We start from the raw sequence: 12,766 nt of genomic DNA, 5'->3' as shown, positions 1-12,766 counted from the left end.
GCACCTGTAATCCAGCACTTTGGGAGGCTGAAGCGGGCAGATCACCTGAGGTCAGGAGTTTGAGACCAGCGTGGCCAACATAGCAAAACCCCAGGCATGGTGGCACATGCCTGTAATTTTAGCTACTCCAGAGGCTGAGGCGGGAGAATCGCCTGAGCCCAGGAAGTGGAGGTTGCAATGAGCCAAGGTCACACCACCGCACTCCAGCCTGGCAAAGCGAGACTCCATCTCAAAAAAAAAAAAATGTGTCTTTCTTCAAATCACTTTACACTTATCTATTCTTCCTTTCCATCTGGATCCTCACAATGCATGGATTACAAATACCCTCATAATTGCCTTCCTAAATTATAATGACTTTGATATATCATAGCTCCCTTCCCAAGAAAGAACAAGTTCAAGTTCTAAAGGATCATACATCATTGGCAAATTAAAGAAACGATAGTGAAAATGTTCACAGTTAAGTGCCAAACTTTGGGACACATATTCCTGTCTCACTTGGTAAATATATGTGTTCCTACACAGCCAAAATAGAGTAAGACATGAGAGGTTTTTGCTCTGAGAAAAATGTGGATGAAAACATGTATATACTTTGAGAAATTAATCAGGAAGATTAAGTAAGAAAATATATGTGTTGAACACATTATAACTTCTCAGTAAATGTTAGTTTCTTTGTTTCTTCTTTTCTCTCTTTCCCTCATTTCTGTATTCCTTCTTGGCCAATATGAAAACAGATTTCTATATATAGTGCTGTCTTTCTAGAATTTGCAGAGTCCATTGTAGGAAAATAACATTGAGAAGAAGATTTCTAGAGCAGAAGTCTAAATGACAATGAGAAGACACCTACACATTCTTTCTAAAGTCAGCCTCCATGAAACTTAATTCCATCCCCTCATCACTCTGCAAGATAGAACTGATCACTTCCCCTTCTTCATTTATACTCATTACTTTCTTGTTTGCCTTTTCTATTACATTGTGAACCCTCTGAAGGTAGAGACTATTTTTTAAATTTCCCTTCCATTTAAGCTCTTAATAAGTGTTGAATACATGCCTGCATGAGTTAAAAAAAAAAAGTGACATGTGAGGAAATTTCAGTGGGAATCTTCTAAACTGGAAGATTTCACTTGGAGAGAAACAGTGTCTATCAAGGGATAGATTCATAGAGGTCCTCTCAGCAATTATTTCACAGTTATTTCAGACTTCGAGTTGCGGTTCATTGGCCAGTGGATCATAAGACCAATTTAGTGAGTCTCATTCAGGATTATTTTGAGAGCAAATGAAATAAAATAGAAAAAATATGAGGAGAGACTGCTTAATAGGTATGAAGTTTCTTTTTGGGGTGATGAAAATGCTCTGAAATTTGATCATGGTAATGGTTGAACAACATTGTGAATCTACTAAAGACAACTGAATTGGATATTTTTAAATGACTAAAATGATGGAATTTATGTTATATAAATTTTACCTCAATTCTAAAAATCAAAAAAAAATCAGTACATCATCATTAGTGAGAATAAATAGGGTTTTACAGAACATTTTAAAATTAAATATATGTATGTTTATGTGAATCTTGTCATGATATAAAAATGTATTTCTTACTGTGGGTCAAGATAAGTTTGGAAACTTCAAATATAGTCCAACCACCTGTCTAAAGACCTGTGAAACTAAAGTAACTTCCTTAGATCCCTCGAGTTGAATAGCTAAAAGGAAATGTTTCAAGGAAAGGAATATATAGTGATGGTGAATTGGAATGCGAGGATAGGGTAATGACCAGACCTCAGTGTATGTAGTAAGGGATTTAGAAATGAACACAGAAGTGTACAACATGATGTCAAAGTTAGCCAAAAATGATTAGTAAAGGGAAGAACAGGGTGTCTATGTGTGTCTGTGTTTGGTGTCTAGAATGGAAATAACAGTCATTAAAAATCATTAAATGATTAAATGAAAGTTGCCAGGTGGAAAAATAAATAAATAAATAAATAAATAAGAGAAAGAATTCCCAACTGATTTATTCCAATTAATGTGTCAACTGCAGAACCTGGATTGGTGAATTAAGAAGTGGCAGCTGCTATTATAGTCCTGGTTCCCTAGAATAGAATCAGCAAAAATTGCCATCATGAAGAGGGGTATGACCTGAAATGAGTTTCTATTTGGTCAGCATTTTCACCATCCAGTGATCTTGAAACTTCATATATATGAAAAATAATACTTCTCAAAATACTGAGCTGCCTAGACAAGATCTGCTTTTCATTCGAGTGATTTGGAGAGAATTATGAAGATTACATTCCCCCAATGTGTAATGCATCCTGCTTTCTAATTCTCCTCATTATTTCACACTCACTAGTCACAACATATAATCAATCTTTATTCTCTGTTTTCTATTTTATGTGCATGTTTTTGTAAACATTGAGTGATTTCCATGTGAGAATATGTTCTCTCTAACTAGAGTGCATGGAGGAAGTTATATATATTTTTTTGATCCCCTCACTGCACCTAATGAGAGATTTATACTTAGATGTGGGTACTTAGATGTGACTGAATGACTTCCCAGGCAAATCCTCTTAATACAATTTCTCTGAGCCTGCCTTCCTTAAAGTCTGCCTGTGGGTAAAAATTTAATAAATTCAACAAATTGAATGACTGCTACGTGCCAATCATGAGCTAGGCTTTGCGAATGCCTTGGGGATTCTAGGAATATGGATATTGTCAAGAAAATTTGTGAGTGGCCAAGTGTTATGAAATTTATTTTCTTATTAATACCTGTTGGGAAAAAAATACCTTTTTTATTGAATTGTCGCTCGTACTGATGGTGGTTAAAATTACTGGTAACTTAGCATGATTAAAGCATCAAACTCTACACCACTAATCTGTTAATAGTCATTGTATTCTTTACTGCCACACGCAGAAAACCATAGTGATGTCAATTAAGAATATCCTGGGATTTACTCATCTTGCCCTCTACTGAGGAGCTTTTTTTTCAATTTTTTGTTAGTACACATAGTACAAATGTCCTTTTTTTTTTTTTATTGTATTTTAGGTTTTGGGGTACATGAGCAGAGCATGCAAGACAGTTGCGTAGGAACACACATGGCAGTGTGCTTTTCTTTCCTTCTCCCCTTCACCCACATTTGGCATTTCTCCCCAGGCTATCCCTCCCCATCTCCCCCTCCCACTGGCCCTCCCCTTTTCCCCCCAATAGACCCCAGTGTTTAGTACTCCCCTTTCTGTGTCCATGTGTTCTCATTTTTCATCACCCACCTATGAGTGAGAATATGCGGTGTTTCATTTTCTGTTCTTGTGTCAGTTTGCTGAGGATGACGTTCTCCAGATTCATCCATGTCCCTACAAACGACACAAACTCATCATTTCTGATTGCTGCATAATATTCCATGGTGTATATGTGCCACATTTTTCCAATCCAGTCTATTATCAATGGGCATTTGGGTTGATTCCAGGTCTTTGCTATTGTAAACATATACATATCATCTTGTAGAATATCTAGGGGACAGATTCCCAGAAGTTTCATCTAAAAGATAATGAGCAGATTTCCTTGTTATTTTTAATGGTGGCAAGATATATATAACCAAAATTTTACCATTTTAACTATTTTTAAGTATAGAGTTCAGTGGTATTAAGTACATTCACATTGTTGTGCAACCATTACTATCCATGCCTAGAACTTTTTTTGTCTTCCAAACTGAAACTCTGTACCTATTAAGTAATAACTCCCAATTCCTCCCTTTCCCCAACCCGGAAACCACCATTCTACTTTCTGTCTCTATGAATTTGACTACTCTAGGTACCTCATATAAGTTAAGTCATACAATATTTGTCTTTTTGTGACTGGCTTATTTCAGTTAGTGTAAAATCTTCAGGGTTCATCTATGTTGTAAGCATATATTAGAATTTCATTTTTTTTGAAAGCTGAGTAATAGTCCATTGAATATATATACCAGATTTTGTTTATCCTAATGAACACTTATGTTGCTACTACCTTATGTCTATTGTGAATAATGCTGCTATAAACACTGGTGTACAAATATCTGTTGGGGTCCTCACTTTGATTAATTCATTTGGGTATATACCAAGAAATGAAACTGTTATATCATGTAGTAATTCCATGTGTAGTTTCTGAGAAACTGCCCTACTGTTTTCCATAGCTGCTGCACACTTTATATCACCACAAAAAGTTCCAGTTTCTCCACGTTCTCACCAACACTTGTTATTTTCTGTTGTTGTTTTTAATAACAGCTATCCTGATGGTTGTGAAGTGGTATCTCATTGTGGTTTTCACATGCATTTTCCTAATGATTTAATATCTTTTATGTATTTATTATTTGCATATCTTTTTTTTTTCTTTGAGACAGTCTCACTCTGTTGCCCAAGCTGGAGTGCAGTGGCATGATCTTGGCTCACTGCAACCTCTGCCTCCCAGGTTCAAGCAATTCTCCTGCCTCACCCTCCTGAGTGGCTGGGATTTCAGGTGCCCTCCATGATGCCTGGATCATTTTGTATTTTTATTAGAGATGGAGTGTTACCATGTTGGCCAGGCTGGTCCGAACTCCCGACCTCAAGTTATCTGCCCGTCTTGGCAGATAGTGCTAGGGATTACAGGTGTGGGCCACTGCACCTGGCCTCTTCTTTAGAGAAATGTCTGTTCAAGTTCTTTGCCCATTTGTTGAATTAGCTTGCTTTTTTTTTTTTTTTTTTTTTGGTTGTTAGTAAATTGTAGGAGCTCTTTAAATATTCTAGATATTAATCCTTTAACAGAAAGACAATTTGCAGTTATTTTCTTCTACCCCTTGAGTTGCCTTTTCACTCTCTTGATAGTGTCCTTTGATGTACAGAAGATTTTTTTTTATTTTGATATAGTCTATCTACTTTCTTCTCTTGTTGACTCTGCTCTTGATATCATTCCAAGAAATCATTACAAAATCAAATGTTACCAAGCTTTTCCTATTTGCTTCTAATAATTTTATGGTTTTAGCTCTTATGTTTAAGTCTTTGATTCATTTTGAGTTCGTGATATAATTTGTGATGTAAGTTTTTTTTGTACTTGATGTAAGTTAAGGGTCTAGCTTCATTCTATTGCATGTAGATATTCCATTTTTCCAGCACTATTTGTTGAAAAGACTATCCTTTCCTCATTGAATGGTCTTGGCACTCTTGTTGAAAATAATTTGATTATAAATAAGAAGGTTTATTTCTGGACTCTCTATTCTATTTCCCTGGTCTTTATGTCTGTCTTTATGTCAGTACCAACTGTTTTGATTACAGCAGCTTTGTAGTAGGTTTTGAAATCAGGAAACGTGATGCCTCCGACTTTATTCTTCTTTTTTCAAAATTACTTTGGCTACTTGGGGGTCATTACAATCTGTTATATTTACTATGTTGTATCTCTTATCACTGCTCTTTATTTCTTCAGGTGGATTCAAGTTTCTGCCTAGTATCCTTTACTTTAGTACTGAATGACTCCCTGTGATGTTTTTCTAGGAAAGGTATGCTAGTGATAAATTACCTCCATTTTTATTTAACTGGGAATATATTATGATTTCCTTCATTTTTAAAGGAGAGTTTTACTGGAAATAGAATTCTTGGTTGACAGTCTTTTCTTTTGACACTCTGAATATGTTATTGTACTGCCTCCTCACCTTTATGGTTTTTTGTGGGAAGTTAGCTGTAAATTTGATTGAGGATCTCTTGGACATAATGAGTCTCCTCTTTCTGCTTTCAGAATTCTTTCTTTTTCTATAGCATTAGATAGTTTGATTATGATGTGTCTGGGAAAATTTGTGGAACTTCTTGGATGTGTAGGTTAATATTTATGTATCAGATTTGTGATTTTTTCAACCATTATCTCTTTACATATTATTTGTGTCCCCCTTTCTCTCTCCTCTCCTTCTGAGACTCTCCTCATGTATATGTTGGTAAGCTTTACAGTGTCCTACAGGTCTCTTCAATCTCTGTTTATTTTTCTTCATTATTTTTTTCCACACCTCAGACAGGCTAATCTCAATAAACTTGTCTTCAAGTTAACTGGTGCTTACTTCTGCCTATGGAAATCTGTAGAGCCTATCTAATAAATTTTTATTTCAGCTATTGTACTTTTTGACTTCAGAATTTCTGTTTGGTTCTTTTTTCTATAATTTATGTGCCTTTATTATATTCTCTATTTAGTAAGAAATCTTTCTCATACTGGCCTTTAGTTCTAAAGACATGGTTTTATTTAATTTTTTGAACTTGCCTCAAAGAGAACTCTGAGAGTTCATTATTCTACCACTTTTGCTGTCTCCTAGATCTCTTTATCTTCTTTAAACATCATTTTAATATTTTGTGTGATGAAATAGAAGAACATATAAAGCACATATAGTGCACACTGCAGTGGTTGCTTCAAAAGCACTGTGCAGCTATTTGAGTTGAAACTCAACTAGCCAGTTTTATCATAGAATACCATTTTTTATTGACATACTACCAGTTTTATTAAGACATGAGTAGTTTACAGATATTTTCTTGAGAAGGAATAAAGTTAGTCTATCATTTTAAGGAAAACAACTGACAGAATTTGATGCCAATGATAAATTTCAAGCTTTCAAGCAAAAAATAAGAATTAGGGAAAACATGTATCTATCACTGAATTTGACAGATTCCCAGTACTTATGTTTTCCTGATAGGTAACATTATGTTTTCCTGATGATGTTAACAAATGTAATTTTTGACATTAAGTAAGGAGCTGTATCAGTGTTTGGAAGACCTGCATAGTTCCATAAATAGTATTTTCAGAATGATCAATATGTGATGTTAATAAAATCATGTATAGGTAAAAGATCTATGAAAGTATAAAATAGACCAATAGATTTTAGCATAGAAGTAGAAAAAGTTCATTGAGATGGGTTCAGTTTTCACATAGAAACTAACCTTTAAGAAACACACTAGAAATGTCCGGTATAGGTGATGGGGGATGGAGGCAGCAAACCACCTTGCCATGAATGTACCTATGCAACAATCTTGCATGATCTGCACATGTACCCCAGAATCTAAAGTACAATAGAAAAAGAAACTACCACTTATCAAGTTTTGGTATAAGGTATAATATGAAAGAAGAAAACCCATAATTATTTGAAAAAGACGACTTAAATACTTTTATTTTCCCACTATGTATCTCTTTGAGACTGAATTTTCTTCACAACCAATTGAATACAAAAACAAATAAGAGAATTTAACTATCATGTATCAATCCAGACATTATAGAAATGTATGAAAAATAATGACCCTTCTCATTATTTTTTTGGTTTTGAATATATAGTTAATTTTTATAAAAATATGTATATTAACATATAATGGGTTTGTTGGTATTTTAAAGCAGTTGACACATGAATAGTTTTTAAATTTGTTTTGGTTTCTACTATAGTAATTATCAAAAGTTGGCCAGGTTCAGTGGCTCACACCTGTAATTCCAGCGCTTTGGGAGGCCAATGCGGGCAGATCACCTGAGGTCAGCAGTGCAAGACCAGCCTGGCCAACATGGTGAAACTCCATCTCTACCAAAAACACAAAAATTCTCTGGGTGTGGTGGCACAAGCCTGTAATCCCAGCTACTTGAGAGGCTGAGAGGCAAGAGAATCACTTGAACCCTAGAGGCAGAGGTTGCAGTGAGCCGAGATCATTTCACTGAACTCTAGCCTAGGTGACAGAGTGAGACTCCGTCTCAAAAAAAAAGTTATAATTCACTAAAACAAAAAATTTTAAGACCTTTAATAGTATTTAAAAGTGCAAAAGGATTCTGATTCTGAAGAGTTTGAGAACCACTATGCTAGGTTTTCTAATTAAAACCCTTAATCACCAACAGGGGACCAAGTGAACAACAAAAAATGAGCTATGGTTTAGCACTTAATTCAGTTTCCCATATTTAGTTCCAGTATTTTTGTGTGACCCATATCTAAAATCTGCTCATTCACACAAGCAAGATGGTCAGAATTATTTAATCTGCAGAGAATGTTTTAGGTTTACCCTCTATGCTACTTGAATAGTCTTGCTCCTTCTGTCTCATGGCCTTTGGGCCAGGTTGCTTCTTCTGTCTGGAAAGCTCTCCTACCCCTTTTTCTAACAATTCTTATTTATTCTTTGGATATCAGTTCAAATTTTACTACCTCAGGTAGTAAAAGCCTTCCCTGACCTATTCCTTCCAACCCCTTACACTTTCCAGATTTGATTAATTTCTTTCATAGTTTCATCCACTTTCCTTTCATAACATGTATCTCAATTGGAAATTATGATTTTTCAGATTATTTAATTATTGACTATCTCCTCTCTGAAATTAAGTTCCATAAAGGCAAGTTTCTTTTTTGCTTACCATTTCATCCTCAATATGTATCACAGTGTTTGGCAGTATAGATAAACAGAATGAATCATTTATTTTTGAATATGAAAAACACATGCTGAAGCAAGGGAGAGTACATTTTATTGATTATTCCATCATTTTAAATAATATTTCAAATTACCAACCATGAGCTGAGAGATCTGTCGAAAATAGTTTCCATTATACAAGTCTTCAAGTAAAAAGATATCTTCACAGTATAATGACTCTGAAATAAATTAAATTGTTTGTTTCACTTACACAGATGCCATTTCCCAGAACCTTCTCCCAACTCATGATTCATTGTTCTAAGATTTTTTTTAAAGAATTACCAAAAAAAAGACTTTTACTAATGGTTATGCTGAGTCTTTTTCTAAAAATATATTTTATTAAATGCAAGAGAAGATTGGTTTCATTCTGTATTATTTCTTTTGGGACTCATGGTACATTTTCCAACTTCAGAAATTGTTTTTAAAACCGCAGAAGTATCAGATTAAATTAATGTGGTGACTACCTCAGGACAGTAGTATTTTATTCTATTCCTTCCAAGAATGTAACTGTTAAAAATTACTACAGTTATTTATTCTTCACTTAACAATTTATTAACTGAGAGGATCATATTTTATTCTCTTCCATTTGAGGAACTTTGTGTGTGTGTTTTCAGGCAACAGAAACAAATAGTTTTTCATTTCAGGACTCTAAACTCTGGTCCTATTTTAATTAGGAGACCTTTGAGATTTGGACGAAGGCGACATATTGTCCTTCCAGATAGCCAGGCAATATTTGCAAAATCTGTCTAATTGTAAGAATTACAGACCCCCTTCAGATAATAAGTCTGGAATACTTTAACAGCAGTGCTTTCAGAATTTATGGCCTCTACTTTAGAGCACTCAGTGTTGATCTTACTGCTAATCTCAAATGGTTTTGTTTTACACAGAAACAAATGGATCTCAATGCTGCTATTCAAGCCTTGATTGAATCAAATGCTGCCATACAGATGGAGGTAATATATCTGGTTTTACTTATATTGGCACTGTCTCTCAATATACCAATTAAACAGAAAAAATTTTTGGAGGCCAAAATGGGACATTATCTCAAAGATTATATTTAAAACAGATTGAAAATGTGAAACAATTTTCAAGGACAAAGTAAGTGATTTTAGTATAATTAAACAAAATATATGCCTAGGAAGTTTTTTAAAAAAACATTTAAATAAAAAATGTAATATTGTTAAAGGATTTATTTGTAAGGAATTTGGTACTATCCAAGAAAGTAGTTAAATGAAGTTAGACATGTTTCTTAAAATGCGATACATGTATTATCACTACTCATCTTATTTAAACTCTAATTATTCAATGTATAATTTAAAAAACATAATGCAGTAGGCAGGGCAATTCTTATGTTAGCTGTAAAACTAAACTTGCAAGTGTGAATTTAATCTTTTTAAGGGATTAAGGTTAATAAAGCATACACATATGTCTGTGCTTCAATATAAACTGTTCTTTACATTCTAATCCCAACTTACTGCACACAATGGAAACACATTTTTCTCCTTCCTTGGCTCATGTTGGTCCTTAGCAGTTTTTTGCTTATGTATTCTTATGATGACTTGGCAGAGCTACCAGAATACTGAAGTGACTTTAATTGACCACAGTGAAGAGATATTCAAAACCCTGAACTACCTTAGCCATTTATTGCACAGCATCAAGAATCCTCTTGGCACACGAGATAACCCAGCACGAATCTGCAAAGATTTACTGAACTGTGAACAAAAAGTATCAGATGGTAAGTTCTTGGTTACCTCGAACTCTGATGTCAAATGTCATTCCATCAAGTCAGTGTGTTTGAGATTTCTAACGTGTTCATTATAAATCATAGTTAGTTTGATAAAACCCTGGCAGAAGCCATTTTAATGTCATCAAGAATAAAATACTCCAAGAAGGAGACATGCTTCCGATGTCATCCACCCCTAGCTATATCTTTTGCTTACATTTTGTATTTGGAATACAGCATATTCATATTAAAAATTAAGATACGTAGGCTTGGACCTTTGCATTAACAGACAATAGCACCCATCACAACTTGGTAAGTCAGGACTACCAAAGTTAGCAACATAAATAAATGTGTTATAGAATCTCCTTCATCTTACTCCCTAAAAGTATCTTTTTAAAAATACAAAACGTAATTTAAATGTCCCATTCTAGAATGATGACCATGAAGATGAGAGTGGTTTGTCATTCTTGGAAGTTTCTCATCTCTACACAGATGCGCCCATTTCTTTAGCCAGAGGTGCAAAAATGAATTTCGATTAGAACAATCAAGGAAAGGTTTTAAATCAAGAAGAGTAAGTCATCAGTTAAATAAGGGAAACCCTGTCGGCCACAAACTCTAGTTTTAACACAATGACACGTTTGAAAAAAATGTATGACCTGAAAAATGCTGATGTGAAAAGTGCTGATTTGAAAAAGCTATGTTATGTTATTCTGTGGTCATTTTAATGTAGTTTAGACATACACATATGTCTCACATACATGCACTCTCACACACAAACACATACATATGCATGCACATGTCCAAAACATCTGCTTCTATTCTAGAACTTCAGTGAAAACATTCATTTTGTTTATATTAATAAAACACTTCTAAAGATCTTTTCTGCCCTAGATTAATATAAAAACTAAAATAATACTTATAATTGTAGCTGCCTATAATACTTCTCAGCTTGATTCTTTCCCACATTTGAGGGCATAAAAATGAAACTCTATAGAATTGAAAATAATAAATACATTGTAAGACATATAAAATTGTATGAAATCTAATTCAAAGTCTACCTTCCTCATAAGAGAAATAACTAAATGGTGTGTATTATGCAATATTCAAAAGATCTTTATGCCCCCAAATACTTTCATCACTAGGATATGATAAGTGCTTTAGGGAAAAACAAAACAGCAGGGAAGGGGGATTTGATAGGAAGTAGAGCACAAGATATAATTTTTAAATGGAATGATCAAACAAGGCATCTATGAGAATATGATATCATCTATGAGAATCTGATATCAGAAGGAGGTAAGAAAGCAAGCCACAAGAAATCTAGATAAAGAGCTTTTCAGGCACAAAGAACAAATGCAAAAGCTCTGAGCCTTTGAGTGTACCTAGCATGTTTTAGAATTAGCAAAAAAGCCAGCATGAATGGAAGAGAGTGCATATGGGGGAGAATGGTAGGAAATTAAATTAGAAAGATATCAAAAAGTTAGATTGTACAGAACCCTTGAGAGACTACTCAGAAGTCTCTAGCTTGTACTCTTAATAAGATGGAAACCACTAGAAATTGCTGAGCAAAGAAGTGACATAATTTGGCTCAGATTTTTAAAATATTACTCTAGCTAATATGTTGCAAATATAATGTGAAAGACAGGGGTAGAGGTAGGGAAACCAATGAGAAGGATATTGACATAATCCACGAGAGATGATGGTTGGCTGGACCAGAGTTGGTTACAGGGGAAGTGGTAAAAAATGGTTAGATTCTTGAATATGCTTTATGCCTCATTTCCATTATTGGAATGCTAAGCATGTGGGAGTTATTTATATCCTACTGCTTAAGGTCATCACCAAGGTCTGATTGCAAAAATTCAAAAAAAGAATTGCAACCTCAGACATAAATGGGTTAAGGCAGAGCCAGCAGTTTTTGTTGATGGATTGGATGTGAGCTTTAAGAGAAATAGAATGGTAAAGGATGACTCTTAAGATTTGGTTTTTGTTTTGTTTCGTTTTTACTGTAGAAGGGTGGGATGTTGTTAATAAGAGATGCAATTTTGAAGGAAAGATAGGAGTTAAGTTTTAGATATATTTAGTTTGAGGTGTCTCTTAGAAATTCCAGTAAGAATGTCAAGTAAGTAGTTGACTACGCAAGTTAAAGGTCTAGAGGAAGGTCCTAGGTAAGGGTAAAAATTATGAAGTCATTCACATTTAATTGGTATTTAATGTCTTGAGACTGCTTAAGAATACCTAGATAGTAAGTAAAGGAAACAGTGAGGTCTAAACACTGGATCCTAGGGTTCTCTAATGTTTAAAGATCAGGAAGGCAAGGGGAAACTAGCAAAGAAAACTAAGAAGAGCTATCACTGAGATAAGAGGAAAACTAGATAAATGTGGTGTCCTGAAAATCAAGCAAAGAAAATATTTGCCAATGGAGGAAGGGAGGAATCAACCAGGTCAATGTTAAGTAAAGCAAAGACTTAGAAAAACTACTGAATTTAGCAATGCAGGCATCAGTGAGGACCTTCATCAAGAGCAGTTTAGAGGACTGGTAGTAGTTAAAACTTAATCAGATTATAAGAGAAAAGGATAATGCTGGGAACTTTTCACTCCCAGTAATAAAGCAGGTAATTCCTACTACCTGGCTAAGTTAATTCTTTA

The 12,766-nt window shown here is 34.4% G+C and overlaps 1 protein-coding gene across 8 annotated transcripts in view; it reads left to right on the top strand.

The window, feature by feature from the left end:
* COL24A1 (collagen type XXIV alpha 1 chain) overlaps window positions 1-12,766 on the top strand; it is a 387,629-nt gene that overhangs the window by 362,017 nt on the left and 12,846 nt on the right. For all 8 annotated transcript variants that reach the window (XM_035252039.3, XM_078332354.1, XM_035252040.3 and 5 more), the window contains 2 exons: window positions 9,288-9,353; window positions 9,967-10,135. In XM_035252039.3, coding sequence (XP_035107930.3) covers window positions 9,288-9,353; window positions 9,967-10,135 — 235 coding nt within the window. The remainder of the gene's footprint in view (window positions 1-9,287; window positions 9,354-9,966; window positions 10,136-12,766) is intronic.

This window comes from Callithrix jacchus, chromosome 7 (assembly GCF_049354715.1).
Source record: "Callithrix jacchus isolate 240 chromosome 7, calJac240_pri, whole genome shotgun sequence".
Taxonomy (NCBI): domain Eukaryota; kingdom Metazoa; phylum Chordata; class Mammalia; order Primates; family Cebidae; genus Callithrix; species Callithrix jacchus.
This window is presented reverse-complemented; position numbering and strand designations above follow the sequence as displayed.